The 26,486-nt window shown below is 38.9% G+C and overlaps 1 protein-coding gene across 2 annotated transcripts in view; it reads left to right on the top strand.

The window, feature by feature from the left end:
• The window catches only part of LOC115224237 (serine-rich adhesin for platelets), a 126,946-nt gene that overhangs the window by 23,984 nt on the left and 76,476 nt on the right, over positions 1-26,486 (top strand). For both annotated transcript variants that reach the window (XM_029795027.2, XM_029795028.2), the window contains exon 2: positions 26,324-26,361. In XM_029795027.2, the coding sequence (XP_029650887.1) occupies positions 26,324-26,361 (38 nt within the window). The remainder of the gene's footprint in view (positions 1-26,323; positions 26,362-26,486) is intronic.

Raw genomic sequence — 26,486 nt, 5'->3', positions numbered from 1 at the left:
TTCAAGGGGCCAGCCTTGTCACACTCTGTGTCATGCTGAATCTCCCTGAGAACTACGTTAAGGGTACATGTGTCTGTGGAGTGCTCAGCCACTTGCAATTTAATTTCATGAGCAGAACTCTGTTCCATTGACAGAGTGCCAGTTAAGAGGATCATCTTTTGCTGGGGCAATTCCTTAAAGGATTTAGTCGAACAAAATCAACCCCAGGACTTATTTTTTTAAAAGTCTGGTACTTATTCTATAGATCACTTTTTACTAGGGACATAAGCAAACAAACACCAGTTATCTCTGTTTGTCCAAACATCCAGAGATTGCTCCTCACTAATTCATCCCATGTCTTCCTGGGTCTTCCTCTTCCACAGGTGTCATCCACTTTAAGCAATCAACGCTTCTTTATACAACTACATTCATATGCATATATGTGTGTGTAGACATCCATACACAATGGGCTTCTTTCAGTTTTCTTTCTACCAAATCCACTCACTAGGCTTTGGACAGACATTGTGCAAGACATCTGCTCAGAGTGTCACATTGTGGGACTGAACCCAAAACCAAGTGGTTGGGACACAAACATCTTACCTCATAGCCATGCCTGTTCAACGCCCCATGGAGAAGGAAGAAGAATGATATGAATTCAACCTGTATTTTGTTTTCTAATTAAAAAAGATGTGGGATTGCCAAAAGATTTCTTATAAAATTCTTCTTGGGGTGATGGTGGCAGAGGGGGGGGGGGAGAACTGCTGATTAATTTTTCTTTTCCATTTTTTTTTCTTTGTAATTTTTTTTTTTTGTAAAGTTAATTCGTTTTACTTACTATTTACTTGTTTCAGTCATTTGACTGCGGCCATGCTGGAGCACCGCCTTTAATCGAGCAACTCGACCCCGGGACTTATTCATTTTGTAAGCCCAGTACTTATTCTATCGGTCTCTTTTTGCCGAACCGCTAAGTAACGGGGACGTAAACACACCAGCATCGGTTGTCAAGCAATGCTAGAGGGACAAACACACACACACACACACACACACACACACACACATATATATATATATATATACGACGGGCTTCTTTCAGTTTCCATCTACCAAATCCACTCACAAGGCATTGGTCGGCCCGGGGCTATAGCAGAAGACACTTGCCCAAGATGCCACGCAGTGGGACTGAACCTGCAACCATGTGGTTGGTAAACAAGCTACTTACCACACAGCCACTCCTGCGCAATAACTTTTTTTGAAGTTCTGGTTGAATAAATAAAATAAACAAAAATTGTCTCTACCTTATGAGACCCGTTGCAAATTATACAGGTTTGGTTATTGTGTACCACAATGGCCTTTCGCTTCTTTGCTTGTAATGACCTTGCTGAAATTGCTAGAGATAGAAAGTTGGTCGGAAGCACATGAGCCTGGGTACGGAGAGGATGTCAGTGCCTGTCTGTAACTACATAGGTACTGGAAACAATTAGTTGAAACATTGTACATGCTGCCAGGCCGTTCTTGTGAGTGGCAGCAATAGTTATATATTCTTGTTCATGTTCTCGTATACTCTGGATTTCTTGGAATTCTTCTAAGCGATATTTGAATCTAGTTGTCGTACTTGTCACGAGGAATTACCCTGGATGATAATTCTATTTGATTTATTGGTATCTGGTTGTTTGATATAGTTAACCAAGTTTTCCTTTTATGGGGCCGTTGCCAGTGCCGCCTCGACTGGCTCCTGTGCCGGTGGAACATAAAAAGCACCATTCGAACGTGACCAATGCCAACCCCGCCTCGAATGGCTTCTGTGCCGGTGGCATATAAAAAGCACCCTCCGAACGTGGCCGATGCCAGTGCCGCCTCGACTGGCTTCTGTGCCGGTGGCACATAAAAAGCATCATCCGAACGTGACCGATGCCAGCCCCGCCTCGACTGGCTTCTGTGCCGGTGGCACATAAAAAGCACCAACCGATCGTGGCCAATGCCAGACCCCTCTGGCACCTGTACAGGTGGCACGTAAAAAGCACCCACTACACTCGCGGAGTGGTTGGCGTTAGGAAGGGCATCCAGCTGTAGAAACACTGCCAGATCAGACTGGAGCCTGGTGCAGCCCCTGGCTTCCCAGACCCCGGTCGAACCGTCCAACCCGTGCTAGCGCAGAAAACGGACGTTAAACGATGATGATGAGGATGATGAACCACCAGTACAAGTGCAAGTTACGCAACACCAACATCGGCCACATTGCCTTCGTGAGGTCCAAAGCTCGAAAGGTGCTTTTTATGTGCCACCGGTATGGGTACTAGTTACATGGCACCAGCATTGACCACATCGCCTCCATGAGGCCCAGTTCTTTGAAAAGTGCTTTTACATGGCATCGGCTTTTACATGACACCAGCATCATCCACAACTATGGTTTCACTCATCATATCGCCAAAGGTCTCAGTCACCAGTCATTGCCTCCATGAGGCCCAATGTTCAAAGCTCATGCTTCACCACCATGTTAAAATATTCTATCAATTTTATGTTAAAACTGGCCAGATCTGGTCTCTTGCACCTACCTTACAAAATCTGTCTAAAAATAGAAGATCATGTCATTGGAATCTCAAAAGCTACAAGATAATGCATAATTCATTCAAAACCAATGTGAATAAATAAGCATTATGTTTGACAGAGTAAGCTGAATGCTGAAACGTTAAAACATGGCAGGGTCCATTCCTCTCCACGTTTGAACACTGCCAGATTCTTCCAGAGAGAAAGTGAGGAAGAGAAGTCTACACTGCAGTACTAGGCTGGTACTTTATTAAATGATCTTGAAAAAGATGAGAGACAAAATTGACTTTGACGGAGTTTGAACTCAGAATGTATAAAGTCAGAATGAATACTGCAAACATTCTGCCCAATGATTCTGTGAAGTCCCCTGCCTGCTGATATGATTTATATTAATATGGTGCATGTAAGGTGAAGAGGGGAGCAGCCTTATCTTGAATGAATCTAATTTGCAAGTGAGTAAAGCAGGTTTAAGGTAGGAAGCAGTGCAATATAGTAGGACTGTAAGCATGGCTTGTATTCCGCCTTAGATACAGCAACAGAAAGAGAAGAATTATCTTGTGAGTTTTGCTAAATATTTAGTTTCTGAAAGACCTTGAACAAATTATCTCTAGTGTATATTATTTCATATTAAGTGAGATATGTTTCCAGATGTATTGCCAACTTCCATCAAGTAAAGAAAACTTCATTGAGCTTATTATTTCATAGCAATATCTCAAAATAGACCATAAATTTATCTCTTTTTATATATATATATATATATATAATATATATATATATATTTATTTTTTATTGTTGTATCTAACTAGTTAGGATATTGCCCCACAGTTTGTAGAGAGGTAAAAGAAACGATGTGAATGTCTTCAATGGTTCAAAAATCCCAATTAATAATATTAATTATAAAACAGCCCAAAATATTCAGAAAGAATTATGTAAATTGTCTTTGGTGTGAGTTTTCCGTGAATCAGGAGCAGTTAGCGAAAAGTGGGGTTGGCACAGCATATATGAAAGAGTTTGAAAATTATCGTGGTATGGAATCACGTGAAATCCAAGAAAGTTTCCCCTGTTGGCCTCTGTTCCCTCCTTTCTATTCTTCCTTCCTTTGCTTATATTCTTCCCTTCCCTTTCTTGTATTATTTCTTTCCACCCTGTGCACTTCCTTCCCTGGTTTGTAGTTGAGTGACCATGTAAAGCAGGGGTTCCCAACATGGCATATACTCCCCACTGGTGAGGTCTGGGAAAATTGTTGTGGGGCATTGGATCCTAAATTTTTTTCTTTTTTTTATAGTGGGACATGGAATTATGAAATCCTTTCTGCAGCGAACATGCCTAGACATATTTTTCAGCCACTGGTGGGGCATATATTTTCATATATTTTCCAGGAAAGTTATAGTGGGGCCTGGGGGAAAATAGGTTGGGAATCACTGATGTAAAGGGTCCTTTGTGGTCTCACAGGGACAGAAGTTGTGTTATTCTCTCAATGTAGAATAGTAGTTGTAAATTTTATGTAGTAATAAACCATTAACTGCAACAATATTATGAATTCAAACTCTGTTGTGCAATCACTATCATCATCATCATCTTACATCTGTTTTCCCTAGTTTGGATGGATGGGACTTGGTCACCCCACCACCTTGGCACAATTCCAAACTGCATCCCATCTAGTCTTCCTCATTTGTTGTGATATAATTCTTTCTGCTATTTTCATAACTTGGTCCATCAATTTGACAACTCTATAATTCTTCCTTTCTAAATCGATTCCTTTCTCTTGCAGCAGTCAATAATGCTGCTACTGCTGCTACATATTCATTGAGGATAACGTTTCCCTGTACTACCACCTGTGGTTAGTGTTGGGCTCATAACCACGAGGTAGTGGGTTCGATTCTCAGACTGGGCTGTGTGTTGTGTTCTTGAGCAAGACGTTTTATTTCAAGTTGCTCCAGTTCACTCAGCTGTAGAAACGAGTTCTGACATCGCTGGTGCCAAGCCGTATTGGCCATTACCTTTTCTCTGGAGAGGGGGGGGCTAGCATGTATGGGCAACTGCTGGACTTCCATAAAAATATTTTCCTGGACTTGGGACTCGGAGGGTAACTTTCTCGTTCAGTCCCATGGTCATTCATGACCAAAGAGGGTCTTTACTCTTTATCTGAGTATTTCTATTTCTCCAAGGTTCTTCAGCATCTTAAGGACTGTCTTTGATGATATAGCTCTACTCCTTTTTTTGCCTTCATACCTTTTCTCAATGGCCCTTTTCAACCATATTGCTATCAACCTTAATAGCTGCTCCCTCTTTTTCCCCCTCTCTCCCCACCACATTCAGAGTAGTCTCCCCCTGTCTCTCATATAATCTATTTCAGCAAACTGCTCAAGCAAGACGTGTTTACTCTTTGTGTATTAAGCCTTGCTCATTGGCAAGTGTCAGAAATATACTCAGTGAAACAGCATGGATTCATATGCAAATATCAAGCTGAGAAGGAGAAAAATAAGACCTAAAAAAACACAATATTTTTAGGATTTTTTTTTCTTCTTTGGTTTCTGATTTTTGTTTTTGTACATCAAAAAGATATGAACTTTTAAACATTAACTTTTCATGCTTGTTGAGCTTATACATATATATATATATATATATATATATATTATATATATATATATATTTAGATTAAGTGGTTTTTAAACATAAATCTCCTTCACACTATCAAACTATTCTGTCACAAAGTGGTATTTGTTAGTGTATTGACTTACTTTCTGGGGTGAGACAAATAGTGTGAAATGGCAAGCTTCAATGCAAAGTATAACACAGAATGTGAAAAATAGTTTTAAATCTCTCATTCATATTTGTATGAATAATAACAATGTTTTCTATGTGCATGGACGAAAGTATATTTCTGAGATTTTTTTAAAGCCATACCACCAAATTTTTAAAGATTTTAATGAATTTGATAATATGCATGATATAGTAACTGGGACTAGGTCACAGATTCAACATCTTGCTTCATCTTATTCTATAGAGCAGGGCTCCCCAACCACCAGATCATGGGTCATTTGGTATGGAGCCACACAGGGATTAAAGTTTTTAATCTTGTTTGTATTTTACAGTTTTTGGGATGTTTTTGCATTTTTTATGTATTATGTATGTTGCATTACATTTTTTAAGGCAGCAGGGTTTGATTTGGGGGATTTTGGCTGCTACTTCTTGCAGGTTGAACAGCCCCTTGTTCAGAGACTCACTTGATGGCTTGTTTTATGTTATACACCAATGTATGCATTTGTCTGAGATGTATTCTGTGGTCAAGGGAGCGCATCTTAAATGCACACATGCATGTCTAAATTTAGCATACAAAGTATATACATTTTATACAAATGGAGTGGTTGGCGTTAGGAAGGGCTTCCAGCTGTAGAAACACTGCCAGATCTGACTGGCCTGGTGCAGCCTTCGGGCTTCCCAGACCCCAGTTGAACCGTCCAACCCATGCTAGCATGGAAAGCGGACGTTAAACGATGATGAAGATACCATAGCACAGATGTGGCTGTGTGGTAAGAAGCTTGCTTCCCAACTACATGGTTCTGGGTTCAGTCCCACTGTATGACACCTTGGGTAAGTGTCTTCTACTATAGCTTTGGGCTGACCATAGCCTCATGAATAGATTTGGCAGACAGAAACTGAAAGAAGCCCATTGTGTGTGTGTGTGTGTGTGTGTGTCATTGTGTCTGTTTGTTCTTCACCACTGCCTGACAACTGGTGTTTGTATGTTTATGGCCTCATAATCCAGGTGTTCAGCAAATAGAGACTGATAGAATAGGTGCCAGGCTTAAAAAAACCAAAATAATTACTGGGATCGATTTGTTTTGTCTAAAATAATTCTTCATGTTGGTGCTGCAGCATGGCCACAGTCTAATAACCGAAACCAAGATAAATACCAATCTAAAGTTTTGTATGCTTATACATGCTTAAAATCATGTTTCACACACACACACACTCACACACACACTCACTCACACACACACACTCACTCACACACACTCACTCACACACACTCACTCACACACACTCACTCACACTCACACACACACTCACTCACACACACTCACTCACACACACTCACACACACACTCACTCACACACACTCACTCACACACACTCACTCACTCACACTCACACTCACTCACTCACACTCACTCACTCACACTCACTCACTCACACTCACTCACTCACTCACTCACTCACACTCACTCACTCACACTCACTCACTCACACTCACTCACTCACTCACACACTCACTCACACACTCACTCACACACTCACTCACACACACACACACTTAAGCATGCATTATTCAGTACATTTTAAATATTTTGAATGGTTTAGTAATACATCACATACTGTATATGGTGTATTCTTAGATCAAAAGAATGTATTTTACTAGATACACACACATATATGTACAGACAAAATTTTGTGTTATAATTTCCGTGTGTATGTGTCATTGTTTAACTATCCCTTAAAAGTCACTACTAATTATACTCCAGTGATATCCATGTAATTTGGGCTGTTGTAGTAGTAGTAGTAGTAGTAGGTAGGTAAGACTGATTTTACTGCTGCTAAAACTTGTCTATCTCTTCTGCCCACCCCCTCCCTTTTTGGTATGTCTCTTTCTCCTTTTCATCTTCTCTCTCTCTCTCTCTCTCTCTCTCTCTCTCTCTCTCTCTAATAAAACATTGTCTTTTAGTACTGGTGCCAATATTGAAAGCCTTCAATACACTCAGTATGTTTGTATGTTTATGGCCTCATAATCCAGCAGTTCAGCAAATAGAGACTGACAGAATAGGTGCCAGGCTTAAAAAGCGAAAATAATTACTGGGATCGATTTGTTTTGTCTAAAAAAAAATTCTTCAAGGTGGTGCTGCAGCATGGCCGCAGTCTAATAATCGTCTAATAAGTGGTTGCTGAACAAAAGGATTGATCGGAAATACCAAGATTGAGAAGACCTCTTAGTTTTGTTGAGGAACTGATAACCCCTCCTCTATCTAGTCCTTGTGCTTTTGTAAATGCACCCGGTACACTCTATAAAGTACTTGGTGTTCAGAAGGACATCTAGCCATGGAAACCATGCTAGTGTTGGTGCAGTAACGTATCAGCATTTAATCCTCAGAAGAGGAGAGGTTGGTAAAAAAAAATGCCAAACTTGCTGTTTTCAATTTGGTTTTCATGCCTATTCTCACCTTTTGTATATATTTTATTGATCTCTGACCAATGAAAGGCAGGGTCAACTCGGGCAGAATTCAGATTGCAGAAATACGACAACATTAAATATGGTTCGCACTCTTCTATTTCCTCCGATCAGTACACTGACAGTCATGCATGATGATAAAAAAATATCATTAAAATAATGTTTAATTAACCATTTTTATATAATTGGTTGGGTGAAAACTTTGAAGTTTTAATATAATAAGCACCCCTAATTTTAATCTTGATATTGGTGAAAAAAAAACAAATCTGTGTATTCTACATGGAATTTTAAGGTACTTGCTTTCATTACTGTACTGATCCAACAGTGGTGGTGGTCACTTAACCAGTTTGAAATAGTAGTAAAATTTCCATCAGATAATACTCTACCATCTTGAAAATTAGAAAGGAGACTGTGGATAATATAGGTCCTTATGCCCCTAAAAAGATGAGATGGTCACAAACTGGAATGTCTTTGATTATGGATCTTCTTGATTTTAACATCTGACAGCTGTGAACTGGCAAAGTGCTGCTTAGCAGTATTACATCAATCTTTGCTTTCTGAGTTCAAATTCCACTGAGGTTGTTGACTTCACTTCTCATCCTTTCACAGTCAATTAAAATAAGTACCAGTTGAGCACTGGACTTGGTGTAATCAACTAACACCCCCCCCCTGCAAAATTTCAGGCCTTGTAACTATGGTAGAAAGGAAAGAAATGAAAAAATAAACGATATATATATATTCTCGACGAGTTAATAATAGCAACTATATCAGAGAGTTCAAATTCCATCTGGGTTGACTCTGTCATTCATTACCAGTGATATGCTGGAGGTCTCTCCTACCAAGAAACTTGGCCATATGCCTATCAAGAAAATACTAAATACCGCTTCTCGTTTTCTCTATTCTCTATCTCTTGTCATATCAAGGAAACATGGTGGTGATGGTGATGGGGCTATAATTATTGGCATTTCACCAGTTCTAATGGTATTGCTATCAATTGATGGAGCAGATGGCCTAATAACTCAAGAGATTAACGTATCTGATTTTGAGAACAAATAACCATTGCTAGAAAACCACAAACAAATGTTGTGGTTCTCATACTTTGCTGTCTGTTTCTTTTGTTGTTTTTTTTCAATGTTGTTAGTTTTTAAATTTCTTTATTTTCATTTCCTCTAACATTATAATCCCCACCGCCAATCTGCCACTCCATCCCTGCCATTCCTCCTCAATATTGAGAATCTTTTCTGAAAATTCCCACAGGAGTGGCTGTGTGGTAAGTAGCTTGCTAACCAACCACATGGTTCTGGGTTCAGTCCCGCTGCGTGGCATCTTGGGCAAGTGTCTTCTGCTATAGCCCCGGGCCGACCAATGCCTTGTGAGTGGATTTGGTAGACGGAAACTGAAAGAAGCCTATCGTATATATGTATATATATATGTATGTGTGTGTGTGTTTGTGTGTCTGTGTTTGTCCCCCTAGCATTGCTTGACAACCGATGCTGGTGTGTTTACGTCCCCGTCACTTAGTGGTTCGGCAAAAGAGACCGTTAGAATAAGTACTGGGCTTACAAAGAATAAGTCCCGGGGTCGATTTGCTCGACTAAAGACTGAAACAAGTAAAAGAGTAAAGAGTATTTAATATCCTGTATTTGTTTAACTCTTCAGCCTTTAAATTTCCGTGTCGAATGTAATGCTTATTTATTGACATTGAAGAAAGTGCTCAGACATGGTTTCAGCAGGATGGAGCACTGTCGCACTTACCAACATTGTAAGGCAGCCAGCTGGCAGAATGGTTAGCACGCCAGGCGAAATGCGTAGCCGTATTTTGTCTGCCGTTACGTTCTGAGTTCAAATTCCGCCAAGGTCGACTTTGCCTTTCATCCTTTCAGGGTCGATAAATTAAGTACCAGTTACGCACTGGGGTTGATGTAATCGACTTAATCCGTTTGTCTGTCCTTGTTTAACCTTTTAGTGTTCAGATTATTCTGTCAAATGTGATGTTTGTTTATTTAAAATGGTTTGAATTAATCCTGCATTATCTTGTAGTTTAAAGATTTCAGTGAAGTGATTTTTTTAGTTTTAGAACGACATGGTAGGGGTGAGGTGAGAGGCCAGATCTGGTCAGTTTCGATATAAAACAGGTTAAATATTTTGGCCGGATATGGCCGGTTTGAATGCTAAAGGGTTAAAGAAATAACTTTACCAACATTGTACAAAATTTCACCAATTGATGGATTGATCGACAAGGTCCTATGTCTTAGCCTCTGATATACCCAGACCTAACACCCCTTGACGTTTTCTTATGGGGGCACCTTAAGTCTGTTTTCTGTACAACTTGTCCAAGAATTAAAAGAAAACATGAGTCCAATGAGCAAAGAACGACAGTGAAGTCAGGAATAATGTCCAAAATTCTCTTTGGTTCCATCTTCAGAAATGTAATGAATGCGAGAGGAATCAGTTTGAACAATTATTGTAGCTATTTTTTTTGTTGTGAGTTAATAATTTTTGTGATCATGTTTGTTGTAAATAAAAGATTATCATATCTCTTACATAAACGGTTTTTCTCGTGATCAGGGTGGTACATAACTTTTACACCACCCTGTTTATGTATGTGTGTGTGTGTGTGTGTGTGTGTATACACATACACACATTGTTTTTCAGTGTTTAGTATATATTGGCCTTGTTTGTTACTTCTCACTGACTAAACTGAGGCAGGTGATAGCCATTTCTATGACAAAAAAATTGTTTGTCTATATTCATTGTTGATGGATTTCGTTAATAGTTTTTTGTTTAATTCCCTTGCTTTTGTTTGGTTGTTTGTATGTGTTGTTATTTTATGAGATTCTTTTGGTTATTTCTATTATTTAATTATTGCATAACACCACCACCCCTCTACCTTTCACCATCACCACCACCCCCACCACCACCACCACTTACCCCCACTCAGTTATGAAAATAATACTGCTTTCAATTGTGGTTTTTTTTTGGTTTTTTTTAGCTATCGTCGTCATTGTCATTTAATGTCCATGTTCCATGCTGGCATGGATCAGTTTTTTTGATAAGAAGCAGATCTTAACCACAAAGCCATGCCCGCACTTGTTAACAAATAACAGTCTTGCTCTAAGACTGAAAAAGAGAAAAAAGCAACAAGCACGTTTTTCTGTCTCACATGATTGCATTTATATTAGTGGCTCTTTGTTGGTTACAGTGATGAGTGTTCCGCTTGATACAATCAATGGAACAGCCTGCTCCTGAAATTAATGTACAAGTGACCGAGCACTCCATGGACACGTGTACCGTTAACATAGTTCTCGGGGATATTCAGCAAGACACAGAGAGTGACATGGCTGACCCTTTGAATTACAGGTACAACTCATTTTTGCCAGCGGAGTGAACTGGACCAATGTGAAATAAAGTGTCTTGCTCAAGGACACGACGCATTGACGGGAATTGAACTCATGATCTTATGACCGTAAGCCAAATACCCTAACCAGGAGACCACGTGGCTTCACTGGCAATTATCTACTTTTAGAACAATTGTTATTCATAGATGTCTGCTCCACCTTTGCTGCTAACCATTCCGCTGTAAAGTGGAATGAGAACTCGTTAGGCAAGCAGGCTTGAAAGAGCGGAATTATGTATGCGTTGTCCAGGTAAACAAACTGTTGGCTGTAGTAGTTAGTAAACTTTGCTTAAGTGAGCAACCTAATAGTTGTAATAACCTTGGTCGAGTAAACAACCAAATGCCTGTAATATATACAAGTTTAGCATGCTTAACCTTGTCGTACCGCAGTGATTTATATGTTGACACTTCATTGGAAAGCAATTTCGTTCTGGCAATATCCCATAGCATGACACGACTCTGTGTTATACACTTGCTGTTCCTCGTCTATTAATTAACTCGAGACTCTACTGGAAATGTTCTTATAATGAAATAAATTAGCATTTTTTTTTTTTTTAATGATTAAAGAACTCTTATTTATATTTTATTGTATGGATTTATACTGGAATTCTCTTGTCTATCATCTTATCTTATCTGTAGCTGGCTGGCTGGCTGTGTCGGTAGGGTGTCAGACTACCAGCCAAATGAGCAATGTTTCAAATATTGCGGCCAGCATGGATACAAGTGTTCAAAATACTTATTCCACTTGGCTACCATGAGTAGATGCATCTCATTGTAGAATATAGCGAGAGTATTGTATAACTGGAAAGTTCAGACACTTGGCCTCACTGAGGAAATGACAAGGGATCAGGAATTGTGGTAATTTGCTGTACTTGAGATGTGCCAAGCTAAGTAGAATCGCAGTCATCCATACATATGAGCTTGTCCTTTACAGCTGCTGGCGCCATGTAAAATTCACAAGGCTTTGATTTGACTTGAGGCTAGACACTTTCCCAAGGTACCATGCAGTGGGACTGAACCTGGAACCATGTGTTTGGGGAGCAAACTTCTTGCCGTAGTGTCTCTCTATACATCTTGTCATATTTTATGGAAGGCTCATTTCTAAAGTTCAATCTAATTATAATTACCCAAGCTTTCTTTGACGTACATCTTTCCTGAACACTTATCATCATCATCATCATCATCATCATCATCATTATGCCCATTTTTTTTTTCTGGCATAAGTTGGATGGGTCCCCCAGTACCTCACTACTCACTGCAGTTTTCATCATCTGACACAAAAAACAACAAAGACTACAAGCTTTGTTGTTGTGCAGGTCTTACAATGTGGACTGGATGCATTTTACCCATGCCACCATTGCTGTCTCTGAGTGGATGAAAAAAATTCTATCTTGAATCAATTCTTTTGCAGATTTACTGCCCTTCTTTGAGTCATCTTCAGTGTAACTTCATATTGGGCATCCACCTACTAATTCATTAACGAACTGATATAATTAGCAGAAAATAAGACCAAGGAATATATTTGGGCTCTTCAGAGTCTTTTTTTTTCACAGTTGTATTCCTCCGTTGTGACTGATATTTTTAAATACTAAAATCAACCCTGAACTTCAAAAGAAATCGATACTTAAAAATAAACATCTGTTAGCTATTTCATTAAATAAAGCATTTAGTTGCTTAATTAAGTTCTTAGGTTTATTTAAACATTTTAGCTTTCAGGTAGGGTACTTAGCACAGTACCCAACCTGTACTGTGCAAGGTTTCCACCCAACCTTGCATACTGCAGGTAGGAGTAGTCAATGAAGTTACATACTGTTCACTTATTATTTATATTGGTTTCAAATTTTGGCACAAGGCCAGCAATTTGGAGGAGGGTTAAGACGATTACATCAATCCTAGTATTCAACTGGTACTTATTTTATCAATCCTGAACGAATGAAAGGCAAAGTCGACCTCAGCAGAATTTGAGCTCAGAGCATGAGGACGGACAAAATACCACTGAGCATTTTGTCCTGCATGCTTGACGATTCTGCCAGCTCACTGCCTTAAAACATAAAGATGGACAACATGATGCTAAGCGTTTTGTCCAGAGTGCTAGGGATTTTGGCAGCTTACCCCTTAAAATGCATAGACGGATGATATGATGCTAAGTGTTTTGTCCAGAGTGCTAGGGATTTTGGCAGCTTACCCCTTAAAATGCATAGACGGATGGTATGACGCTAAGTGTTTTGTTCAGAGTGCTAGGGATTTTGGCAGCTTACCCCTTAAAATGCATAGACGGATGGTATGACGCTAAGTGTTTTGTCTGCAGTGCTAAGTTTTGTCAGCTCACTGCCTTTTCATTTATTATTCATATTGGCCACAATAACAAACAACTCACTCACCCACCATATGACGAATGTTTAAGCTACCAAACCATAGTAGCTGTTTATAAGTCATTGCAATAAATTGTAAATAATTTACTTTACAAAATAGACGAAATATAGAAAATGGCTTTTGTGACCGTGTGGTATACACCCTGTATACACACCCTTGAACTTTGGGCTTAGTAAGTCAGCACTCAAATTAATCACCTACTGTGCACCTGGTAAATAATTACCATTTTTTTTAATGTTTTATATTCTTTATTTTGAATTTTATTTTTAAGGTAGAGTTTCTTTTGTTTTTTTTTCCAATAAATTAAATTCACAGTATTTTGGTTCTGTATGTGTGTGTCTGTTAGCATGTATATGTATGTATACCAATATGTGGTGGAGAAGTTGGTACTGTAGTGTTGGTCCAAATATACATTTCAGTATTTCTGTCATATATGGAAATGGTGGCTGTGTGGTTTAGAAGCTCGCCTCCCAACCATTTGGCTTTGGCTCCAACTGCACAGCAGCTTTAGTTTCCCTTTGTCTCTGTTTCACAACATATTTTTCTGATCTTCAGCAAAACTAGTTAGGGCAAAACAGTCTTTTTCTTATCCAAATTTCTTCAGAAAACATTTCAAGTGAGAGGTGCCACCTGTTTCCACATATTAGTCAGAGGCAAAAGTGGAAATAATCAATATATCACATGCAATCTCAGTTTGAAGTTTAATTTTTAATTCATTACAATTAGACTGTGGGGTGTAATGACATTGATGCTAAAAATAGTTTCTATAAGAAGTTTCTATTTAACTGTAACCATACTGTGGTATATTTATCATTGTATTTTACGTTCTTTGTGTTATTTTCTTCTTTTTTTTTCATCTGAAGGGTGTGTTGTATTTTGAAAAGGCAAAAGTTGACAAGCATTATGTTTGGTTCCCACTGAAGATAGTTGTTGTTTGGTTACTAGTAGTAACTTAGTACTGTGATATTTCAAGCTCAGTGTGCACAGTAAGGAAATAGATAGACAGATAGTCAGAGAAAAGGCAAAAAGAAAGAAAACAAATATATGTATATGTGTGTGTGTATATGTTTGTGTGTCTGTGTTTGTCCCCCTAGCATTGCTTGACAACCGATGCTGGTGTGTTTACGTCCCCGTCACTTAGCGGTTCGGCAAAAGAGACCGATAGAATAAGTACTGGGCGTACAAAGAATAAGTCCTGGGGTCGATTTGCTCGACTAAAGGCGGTGCTCCAGCATGGCCGCAGTCAAATGACTGTAAATGACAAGTAAAAGAGAGTAAAAGTCAAATGACAAGTAAAAGAGAGTAAAAGAGTAATAACAAAAAGACTTGTAAAGGTGTAAAAATTTGTGTTGAAAAAGTGATAAGATGTAAAAAAAAAAAAAAAATTAGTATGGGTGCTGGACTGGTGAGGTGAAGGCTAAGAGTTCAAAAATAATTTGCTATTGCCACCATAGGTGAAATGACGAAGTGGACTGGCTGACTTAGTCATAGTTTGTGAGTTCAAACTTGCTTGAAGCATTTTGTTGTGTTCCTGTATCTCTGGAGATTACATCAGGGTAGGAGAGTGTGCACTCTCTGGTATTGCAAGTAGATGGCTTCCAGAGGAGAAGAGTAGAAATTACCTCGTTTTCAGCTCTACAACAATGTCCTACAACAATGTTTTTATCAGAGCAAGAAACTTCTTTCCGATAGACAACTCCCAATTAGCAATCCCTCAGAAATTATCGCACCATCAAGGAGAGTAACCCGAGATGGAGTAGCAGCTTATCAATGAAATGATGACTCTTAGATTTACTAGGTGCTAGAAATATTGAAATTAAGTACTTGGTCCTTTCTATAAACCCAGTATTTTCATCAAATTGTCATGTTAAACTATTTCTGTCCCTTTGGCATCGTTCTTTCCTTCCATTGTTCTCCATGTTTGCAATCTGGGGTCATGTAGATCGACTATTCATTTTCTCAATCCTGTGTCAAGTCAGTATTAGTTTTTAAGTCAATGCAAGTCCCTCCTGTCGATACCAATTCAACACTTACTAAGATGTCAACAGTGATAGTTACCACTCTATTCTCCTGGAAACACCTTCTTTAATCAGTCTCCATTTGGTAACTCTTTACTCTTTTTACTCTTTTACTTGTTTCAGTCATTTGACTGCGGCCATGCAGGAGCACCGTCTTTTAGTCGAGCAAATCGACCCCGGGACTTATTCTTTTGCAAGCCCAGTACTTATTCTATCGGTCTCTTTTGCCGAACTGCTAAGTGACGGGGACGTAAACACACCAGCATCGGTTGTCAAGCAATGCTAGGAGGACAGACACACAAACACATACACACACATACATATATATATATCTACACATATATACGACGAGCTTCTTTCAGTTTCCGTCTACCAAATCCACTCACAGGGCATTGGTCGGCCCGGGGCTATAGCAGAAGACACTTGCCCAAGATGCCACGCAGTGGGACTGAAACCGGAACCATGTGGTTGGTTAGCAAGCTACTTACCACACAGCCACTCCTGCGCCTATGCTGTTATTTTATTTTATCTTTTTTTTTTTTGTTAACAAGTATGTTATAACACCTTAGTATTGTTCCTTATGTTGCTAAACACAACTGCAATGTAAAATTTACAAGAGTAATCTTGATGAAATAAAGCATTGATGTAATAAATGCCATAAAAAATATTAAAAGAAAATATTCAAAGGTGTCATGATATTTGAAACTTGGGTGTCTCATAAATTAAGATTTATGGCATGTTATTGGGGAAAAAAATAGTTGAAGCAAATTAGTGTGTCAATCTAGATGAAAATTAATATCACTCCAATAATGGAACTCAACTCTAAAAAGAAAAGAATCCAGTGAATAAAGTGTTTTGCCCAGATAATCTAGTATCCATTTCTGATAATTTGTTATTTGTATATATTCTATTACTTGTTTCACTCACTTGACTGTGGCCTCATTGGAGCACTACCTTGAAGGATTTTTAGCTGAACAAATCAACCGCAGGACTTATTTTTTAAGCCTAGTACTTATTTTATTGGTCTCTTTTGCCGAACGACCAAGTTACGGGGATGTAAACACACCAACACCAGTTGTCAAGCAGTGATGGGGGACAAACGAATATACACACATACAATGGGCTTCTTTCAGTTTCCATCTACAAAATCCACTCATAAGGCTTTGGTTTGCTCAAGGCCAGTTTAGAAGACACTTGCCCAAGGTGCCATGCAGTGGGACTGAACCCCAAACCACATGGTTGGGAAGCAAGCTTCTTACCACACAGTCACACCTGCACCTATACATACATGCAAACATACATATGTCTGTGTATATATCTTTGTTTCCACATCCCCACTGCTTTACAACTAGTGTTGGTTTGTTTACATCCCCATAACTTAGTAGTTCAACAAAAGAAACTGACAGTGAGTATCAGACTTAAAAAATAACTACTGGGGTCAATTTGACTTAAGACTTCAAAGTGGTGCTCCAACATGGCCACAACCAGAAACAAGCGAAAGGTAAAAGAAAACCTAGTCCCTACTCCCTATGGTTTAGTATCCATATCCTCTCAACTAGGGTAACAGGAACATCCTAGGAAATCTGTTGTAGGTTTAAAGTCTGAACCCTCAAGTCAGCAGTTCAGTTATATGGGTTCACCTCACTTTGCATTTGTTAGTATACTAAACAATGTTGATCTAAGTGGTTCTCTATTGGTTTGTAATGCTCTGGGTGGCTGAGTCAGTAATGGGTAATTAATTGGGTAACTGAATAACGTGTCAACAATTTCATTGATCTGTACCTTTTTATTTATGCTGCGCAAGAGGTTTTGATAGCCAAGGCACTTAACAAGGGGGAGCTGAAAAGTTCCTGGGTTTGGGTAAAAGAAAATACAGGAGGATTAGTTAATTATGATTTTATTCAACATATTCCCCTCCTCTCAGATTCACATACTTATTGCAGAGGTCCTTCAGTTTTGTCTAAGGCCTGTAAAAGAAGTCAGAAGGTTGGGCCTCCAACCAAGCCTTTTGCGATACCCTTAAAGCCAGGAACATTGGGCCTCCAACCAAGCCTTTCGCAATACTCTTAAAGCCAGGAACATTGGGCCTCCAACCAAGCCTTTCGCGATACCCTTAAAGCCAGGAACATTGGGCCTCCAACCAAGCCTTTCGCGATACCCTTAAAGCCAGGAACATTGGGCCTCCAACCAAGCCTTTCGCGATACCCTTAAAGCCAGGAACATTGAGCCTCCAACCAAGCCTTTCGCGATACCCTTAAAGCCAGGAACATTTCAGCACGCCCTTGTAGTTCTCAATGGTCTGTCTGGTCCACCTGTCTGCAAGCCGATTCATATAGTTTTTCTTCAAGCAAGTCTCTGTTCCTCCGGTTACATCTCTTACGCCCAAGACCACCATAGCCGAAGCTGTGGCTTTGCTCTCTGACCCTCAGACATAACAATGGCTGATGTGTTATTAAGCGATAACTATGTCAGTGTTGTATTGTCAAAGAGAAAATCGTTGTTCAGTCATAGCTTCCTTTTTATTTGTACCAACAAATAAGTTTTTGTTAGGGCAAACGATTTTGTTTGAACATGCTATTTTCTCATGCTAGAACTATAAATTCAGATTTTATTTACCAAAATCTCCTTTGCCTTCCATTGTGCACTAAACAAAGATTAGTCAAGTCCCACAATTATTGTTCTACTTGTTGCTCATTTGTAGCCAGCTACATAAAAGTATCTTTGTTATTTTTTTTTTTTTTTTGCTTTTAATGAATGCTATAATAGCGGTAAGCTTTTAATGGGCAAAGTCTGGGTGTTACATTGAATTAAACAAAGTAATTTCACTTTATTTGCTCATTCACTCAGGCCAGAGCAGCAGGAGGTCAGTGTGACAAGTCGGCCAGTTAATGAGGGCCTGCAATTTTGAGGGGATCTAAATCTCTTTCATGTTATAGGTGAAGAATTACCTTTTTTTATAACTCGTTTGTTTCATTCCGTTCTACATTTGTGTGTTTGTGTGAAGATGCATGGCCTAGTGGTGTGAGCACCAGGCTTGCAATCAGGAAATAGTGATTTCGATTCCTAGACCAGGCTGTGTGTTGTGTTCTTTACCCTTATATATATATATATATATATATATATATATATATGTTTAGGTTAGTTGAAATATGTTTGTCACATATTTCAACTGCTAAAGGCAAATAAACCACAGTTACCCTGGAGAAAGATTCTCTCCTAAGGTAAAAAGGTGTGAGATATATATATATATATATATATATATATATATATATTATATATATATATATATTATATATATATATATATATACTCTTCTACTCGTTTCAGTCATTTGACTGCGACCATGCTGGAGCACCGCCTTTAGTCGAGCAAATAGACCCCGGGACTTAATCTTTGTAAGCCCAGTACTTATTCTATCAGTCTCTTTTGCTGACCCGATAAGTGACAGGGGCGTAAACACACCAGCATCGGTTGTCAAGCAATGCTAGGGGGACAAACACACACACACAAACACACAGACACACATACATATATATATACATATATACGACAGGCTTCTTTCAGTTTCCGTCTACCAAATCCAACAAGGCATTGGTTGGCCCGAGGCTATAGCAGAAGACACTTGCCCAAGGTGCCACGCAGTGGGACTGAACCTGGAACCATGTGGTTGGTTAGCAAGCTACTTACCACACAGCCACTCCTGTATATCAACCATCATTGTCATTTAATGTCTGTTTTCCATGCTGGCATGGGTTGGATGGTTGCACAAGAGCTGGCAAGCCCTAAGATTGCACCAGGTTTTACTGTCTGTTTTGGTATGGTTTTTATAGCTGGATGCCCTTCCTAACAGCAGTTGAAATTGCTCCTTTATTTCACATCTGGTCTGGCTCTATGAGTTGTTGAAACGGTGCTTACATCTCACATCTCACAGATTTGACTGCTATTTCTTGTAGGTCAAGCTAATGTGTAGACGTATCCACACTGGTTGGCTCAAGTAGCTGCGTTTTGTTTTTATATATAAAGCATGACTGTGTAGTAAGAAGTTTCCAACCACATGGTTCTGGGTTCAGTCTCATTGTGTGGCACCTTGGGCAAGTGTCTTCTATTATAGTTTTGGGCTGAACAAAGCCTTGTGAGTGGATTTGGTAGATGGAAATTGAAAGAGGCCTGTTATGTGTGTGTGTGTGTACATACACATATATAAGCTCTCTGGTCTACCAGTTCCAGTCTAACAATCTAACCCGCATCAGCATGGAAAGGAGATGTTAAATTCTCGTTGTAGTAGCAATTGCGAAAGAGGTGATTTGGAAGACTAGGATGAATGGTTTACGGTCAGGTAAGTTCATCTCCGGCCCTGGATTGATGAATTACTTCATCTTTCACCTAAAAAGGAAGATAGGGCTGGAGAGGAAATGCCTGACTAAGAGAGTGTATGAAGAACGATGGAAGGATGTAGCACGAAAGTTGCGAGTGGATGATACCACATAAATGTAAAACTAGACGAAAACCAAAGTATCAGTGGGGAGGCGGGGCTCGTGGGGTCCGAGCTAAACCCGCTCCCACTCCATCCGTAATGTCTTCCGGTCTGTTCTTCATTCGATTTCTTCGATTTCTTCATATTTTTTGTAAATTTTTAAATTCATCTTTTTGTAATCCCATTCGTGTATCTGACCCCACATCAGATTGTATTGTCCCCTCTATGTTCGCCCCTAGTGGGTAATAATAAAACAGATGATGATAATAGATATTTTACACGTATCTGTGTCAGTGTTTGTCCTCTCACCACCACCACTTGACAACTGGTGTTGGTGTGTTTATGTCCTTGTAACTTAGCAATTTGGCAAGAGAGACTGATAGAATAAGCATCAGTCTTTAAAAAAATAAGTACTGGGATTGATTCATTCAACTAATAAAAGTTCTTCAAAGTGATGCCCCAGCATGGCCACACTCTAATGACTGAAACAAGTAAAAGATAAAACGCACAACATGTAGCTGTCACCTGATGCTTGACATGTAGTAAAAGATGCAATTATTGCCAACTTTAGTTTCATGTAATCATAAAGAATACTGGATGTAAAAAATTAAGAAATTCTGTTTGCAAAAAAAAAAGAAGAAAAAATGATAAAAACAAAGAAAAATTAAATCGTGGTGACAAATAATTAGTGAATAGCAAATAACTTATGTTAGCCAAGCCCACTGCTATCAATTAGTGGTTATAGCAGGTAATTATCTCTGTAAAACTTGGTAACTATTTCCCACCACTAGGAAAGCTAAAACAATGCTGACCTGTTGTGTAGCTCCAGGTCAGCTCTGACCTAGCTGACTTATAGTCAAAAACATTCCAACCATGACCTTTTCATCTCTTCTTTCTTTCTTTTTTTGTGTGTGTTTGTTTGTTTTGGACATTGGTGAAGTTGCATGGCTGTGTGGTTAAGAAGCTTGCTTCCTGATCGTATGGTCTTGGGTTCAGTCTCACTGTGTGGAACCTTGGCAAATGTCTTCCCCTATAGCCCTAGGCTGACCAAAGTCTTGCAAGTGGATACAATAGATGGAAGCTGTGGAAGCCCATCATGTATGTGTGCGTTTGTCCCCCCACTACTGCTTGACAACTGGTATTGGTTTGATTACATCCTCTGAAACTTGGTGGTTCAGCAAAAGAAATCAATGGAATAGTACCAAGCTTAAAAAAATAAGTACTGAGGTGTTTGTCGTAGCATGGCCATAGTTCAATGACTGAAACAAATAATAGACTGTCTATCCAAGAACTACATTGTGTTTGTTCCTTCTCGAGCCATGCCGGACTCATAAGGGCCGGTTTCCCGGTTTCCTTGGCATATAGGTTCCCCACCTGGACAGGATGCCAGTCCGTCGCAGGTGAGCTGCAAGATGCAGGAGGAAAGCGTGAGAGAAAGTTGTGGCGAAAGTGTCAGCAGAAGTTTGCCATTACCTTCTGCCGGAGCCGTGTGGAGCTTAGGTGTTTCTCTCTTAAACACACACATCGCCCGGTCTGAGATTCGAACCCACGATCCCTCAACCGCGAGTCCACTGCTCTAACCACTAGGCCATGTGCCTCCACAAGAACTACATTGTCCAACTGTGAGAGTGTGTGATAAGAGGGAGATCTAGCATTTATTTCTTGCAAGTTGAGTGACCATGCATGTCGTCCTCCCTGTCTTAAATTTAGAATTGTTTTGCGCAGAAAAAAAATAAGATATGTGCAGTAGATTTGAACTTCTGACTCATGGGTTGGCAGCTGTCTGTACTGTGATTCACTCAACCATATCACCCTGTTAACAATATAGAAGTGAAGTGAACTAACCACAACTAGTAATTAACATGAAATAGCAGGCTTCCTGTGATAAAAATTTGATTTTAGTGCTGATTGAATTATTAAATAAATAAATATAAGAACAATTAATTATGCAGATTTTTAGAACATTTTTACCAAGTGATTTCCAATTTTTTCTTTACTCACTGGCTCCTTAGCTTCACACTTTTTCTTCATTTCCCCCTTCCACAATAGTATTACAAGTGAAAGTTTGATTCTTCTACATTCCGGTAGTCCACACCATATGGTAGTCATCCAATATAATTGGAGGATTCTCCCTACTCTATAGTAGAACAATTGCCTCAGTCCAGTCTGTGTGGTAGAAAAATTATCTTCCTTTGAAACAGATGATCCATGAAAATAATTCACATCATATGGTGCAGGAGTGGCTGTGTGGTAAGTAGCTTGTTTACCAACCACATGGTTCCGGGTTCAGTCCCACTGCGTGGCACCTTGGGCAAGTGTCTTCTACTATAGCCTCGGGCCGACCAAAGCCTTGTGAGTGGATTTGGTAGACGGAAACTGAAAGAAGCCCGTCGTATATATGTATATATATATATATGCGTGTGTGTGTCCCTAGCATTGTTTGACAACCAAAGCTGGTGTGTTTATGTCCCCGTTACTTAGCGGTTCGGCAAAAAGAGACCGATAGAATAAGTACTGGGCTTACAAAAGAATAAGTCCCGGGGTCGAGTTGCTTGATTAAAGGCGGTGCTCCAGCATGGCCGCAGTCAAATGACTGAAACAAGTAAAAGAGTATATTGTTGTACTTGGCAGATGTCATATTTTTCCAATTAAACACACACACACACACACACACTATATATTTGGTGTTCAGTTCAGCTTTATTATTATTATTATTATTATTATTATTATTATTATTATAGTTTCTTTGTCAAAATTCTTTCGTCACACATCCTGTGACCTCTTCAGAGTCCCTTTGTTCAACATGTTTCCACTTGTTCCGTTTATTCCATTTGGACAAAACGGAAATAAGCTGAAGTGAAGACCAAATAAATAGCGTTTGTGTTTAATTGGCAAAATATGACCATCCCCACTGTAACATCTGTTTCCACACAGTATTTCACTTCAAGAATCTTGCAAAAGAAATATATAAATTAACATCATACTTCGCATAAAAAAGCATGAATGTCATGACTCATTTTGTGCATTACATCCAATCAAACAAGTTAATCACCTGCTAATGGCAACATCTGATTACAAAAAAAGTGGGTGAGTTCACTTTGATTATCATATCTGTTTTGAAACTAAAACAGAAAGCACATTCTATTTTGTGAACTATTCAATTATAATAGTGAAAGGATATCTCAATGACACTTATTAAGGGATATAAAAAGGATCATGAAACTTGCCAAATGCCTCTAATAAAACCCTGAGAATATTCATAAACATCACAAAATCTAATTTTTATTCTTTCTACAATGACCCTGATGACTTTATATCAAAATTGAAATTATAGTTGGCACTTAAGCCTGTGCTAGTAGGGTGCCAAGAGTACCATCCAAGCGTGATCATTGCCAGAGCAGCCAACTGGCTTCCGTACCTGTTGCACGTAAAAGGGCACCATTCGAGTGTTATCGTTACCAACATCGCTTCACTGGCACCTGTGCTGGTGGCACATGTAAAAAGATTCGAGCAAGGTCATTGCCAGTACCACCTGACTGGCCCCCATGCCGGTGGCATGTAAAAAGCACCTACTACACTCTCAGAGTGGTTGGCGTTAGGAAGAGCATCCAGCTGTAGAAAGTCTGCCAGATCAAGATTGGAGCCTGGTGCAGCCATCTGGTTCGTCAGCCCTCAGTCAAAATCGTCCAACCCATGCTAGCATGGAAAGTGGACGTTAAACGATGATGATGATGAATTGTTTTTAACCTTTTTTTATCCTAATCTGTCTAGGATTGCCTCAGTGTTTTCTACAATCGTCCTGGGTTTACCAAAACCTTGAGTGGATTTGATAGACAGAAACTGAAAGACACCCATTATGTGCCTGTATGTGTGTGTTTGTCTCCTTGTTTCAATATCATATGTTAGTTGTAAATGAGTGTCACTGTCATACAAGCAGTGCCAGTCATTTCCAGTATTCTGTAGAAACTTGTCTGGCTACGGAAGAAATATTACTTTGCTTGGAAACAGGTGAGGGTTGTGATAAGAAAGGCATCTGTTCATAGAAAATTTACCTCAGTGAATGTAAACATAGAAAAGTTGATGTTAAAACTTTGCTGATGACAATATTCTATCCCCTACTCTTGCCTCTGTCCACCTCGATAGATCGCTAGCCACTACACATTCTTTATTTCCTCTCCTTGTTTTTTTCTGTGTTTCTTTCTGTGGAAGAGCGTAGGCTCGAAATGTTAAAAACTTTTTCACTTCCCGTGCGTTATACTAATAGGGCTGCTTGTTGTCTACACCACCTGTCTTCATCTTTTGTTTTGTTTTTTTGTGAATTCTCCCTATATACATACACACATATAGCATGTCTTTAAAGTCATGGTGGGATTTCAAAACTATTTACTGATGTAACTTAACTTGCAACAGTACATTCCACATACATGTTGAATAAGAGACCAACTAATACAGTTTTTGTACAGTTTAGCACAGTTTGATGTGGCTTTTATTTTTTGCCCTACACACATCTAATTGATACTCCAGTTTTTTATGGACACACTGTGTGTGTGCATGTGTGTTTGTACACACCCACACAGAGAGAGGTAGATCAAAAGCTGTGGATATTATTATCAAAATTGCCAAGTAAACTGGTGCAGCACCACTACTATAATCGCTACAAAGATCAAAAGAGAAATGTACTAACTTTGTAGACGTGGTTGGTGTATGGTGATTGGGAGCTGTAGAGTTGGTACATAAAACCTCCAATTTTGACTCATCACTTTATGGTACCTCAACTTCTCTGTTTGTAATTAGACTAATCAGTTATTTCTTATATTGATTGAGAGCGAGATAACAAGCATGGCTGAGGTGAACCATTAGGTTATTTTTTAGCACTCTGATCTTTTAATGCCTGGGTTTAACCCTTTTGATACCAACCCGGCTGAAACCGGCTCTGGCTCTTTAGTACAAATGTCTTGTTTTCATAAGTTTTGAATTCAAATCTTCCACCAAATCTTAGTCACAATTTATGCTCCTAACACTAGCTTAATGATAACGATGTTATTTTACTAAATTCTTTGTTATATTTAAAATTAATTGAAAGAAACACAGAGCATCTCAAAATAAATACAGTAATGAAAGGGTTAAAGGCTGCTGTATGCTGTTGTAAATATTTTGTTTGTTAAATCAACCAGGCATAAGACAAAAAGTTACAAACATTGTAAAAAAAAGGAGAGGCTTCGTTTTTCTTTATTATCAAAAAGTTATAAAATAAAATATGAAAGAAAAACTATAAAACTACCATAAAAGAAAATTAAGACTGTCTTTGTTTACCAGTTCAAGCATCTAAAGTTATATCAAAGTTAAAACTAAAAAAACCTAATGCAACATAACAAACGACTGTTTTAAAAGACATAAACTCAATCGTATGCATATCCTTCCCTCTCCAAGATTAAAAGCAATGAAAGAATATAAAGGTGAAGGAAATGTAAAATGAAGCATCTATAGGCGCAGGAGTGGCTGTGTGGTAAGTAGCTTGCTAACCAACCACATGGTTCCGGGTTCAGTCCCACTGCGTGGCATCTTGGGCAAGTGTCTTCTGCTATAGCCCCGGGCCGACCAATGCCTCGTGAGTGGATTTGGTAGACGGAAACTGAAAGAAGACTGTCGTATATATGTATATATATATATATATATATGTATGTATGTGTGTGTGTGTGTGCTTGTGTGTCTGTGTTTGTCCCCCTAGCATTGCCTGACAACCGATGCTGGTGTGTTTACGTCCCCGTCACTTAGCGGTTCAGCAAAAGAGACCGATAGAATAAGTACTGGGCTTACAAAGAATAAGTTCTGGGGTCGATTTGCTCGACTAAAGGCGGTGCCCCAGCATGGCCACAGTCAAATGACTGAAACAAGTAAGAGAGTAAAGAGTATAGGAGATGATATTAAAAAGTATGTAAAATACACATATTTCATTAAGTAATAATCTGGAGGAGAAGTACTCAATACAAGTTTGGAGTGCAGTGGTTTATTTAGCTTTGTCCAATGACTTGTTTACTCTCAACTTTCTAAGGCTTGCAACCATTTCTTCAGACAAGTCCAAGTTGATCAATTTGGAGACACTTGAAAAAGCAGCCGCTCACCATGGAATATCCACTAGACTGGCCTATATAAATTGCATGTGTGTGTAATCAGATTTTCTGTAACTCCCATTGGATATCTCAAATGTTACTGCTTCGCACCCTTAAAAATTTTAAATGTGTATAAAATTCAAAGCAAAAGATATTGGTTTTTATAAAGTGTCACTTACATGTATTTTCTTTATTTTCTAGGAAGATGATATAGATGCCAATTCAAGCAGACAAAGAAGGTGAATTAACAACTTTTTTTGCCCCACCTCATTAATTTGTTGTTGTTGTGTATGTATATATAAAAAAAAATATGTGTATATATATATGTATATATGTGTGTTTATATGTAGATATATGTACGGGA

Source organism: Octopus sinensis, linkage group LG25, assembly GCF_006345805.1.
Source record: "Octopus sinensis linkage group LG25, ASM634580v1, whole genome shotgun sequence".
Lineage (NCBI taxonomy): Eukaryota > Metazoa > Mollusca > Cephalopoda > Octopoda > Octopodidae > Octopus > Octopus sinensis.
This window is presented reverse-complemented; position numbering and strand designations above follow the sequence as displayed.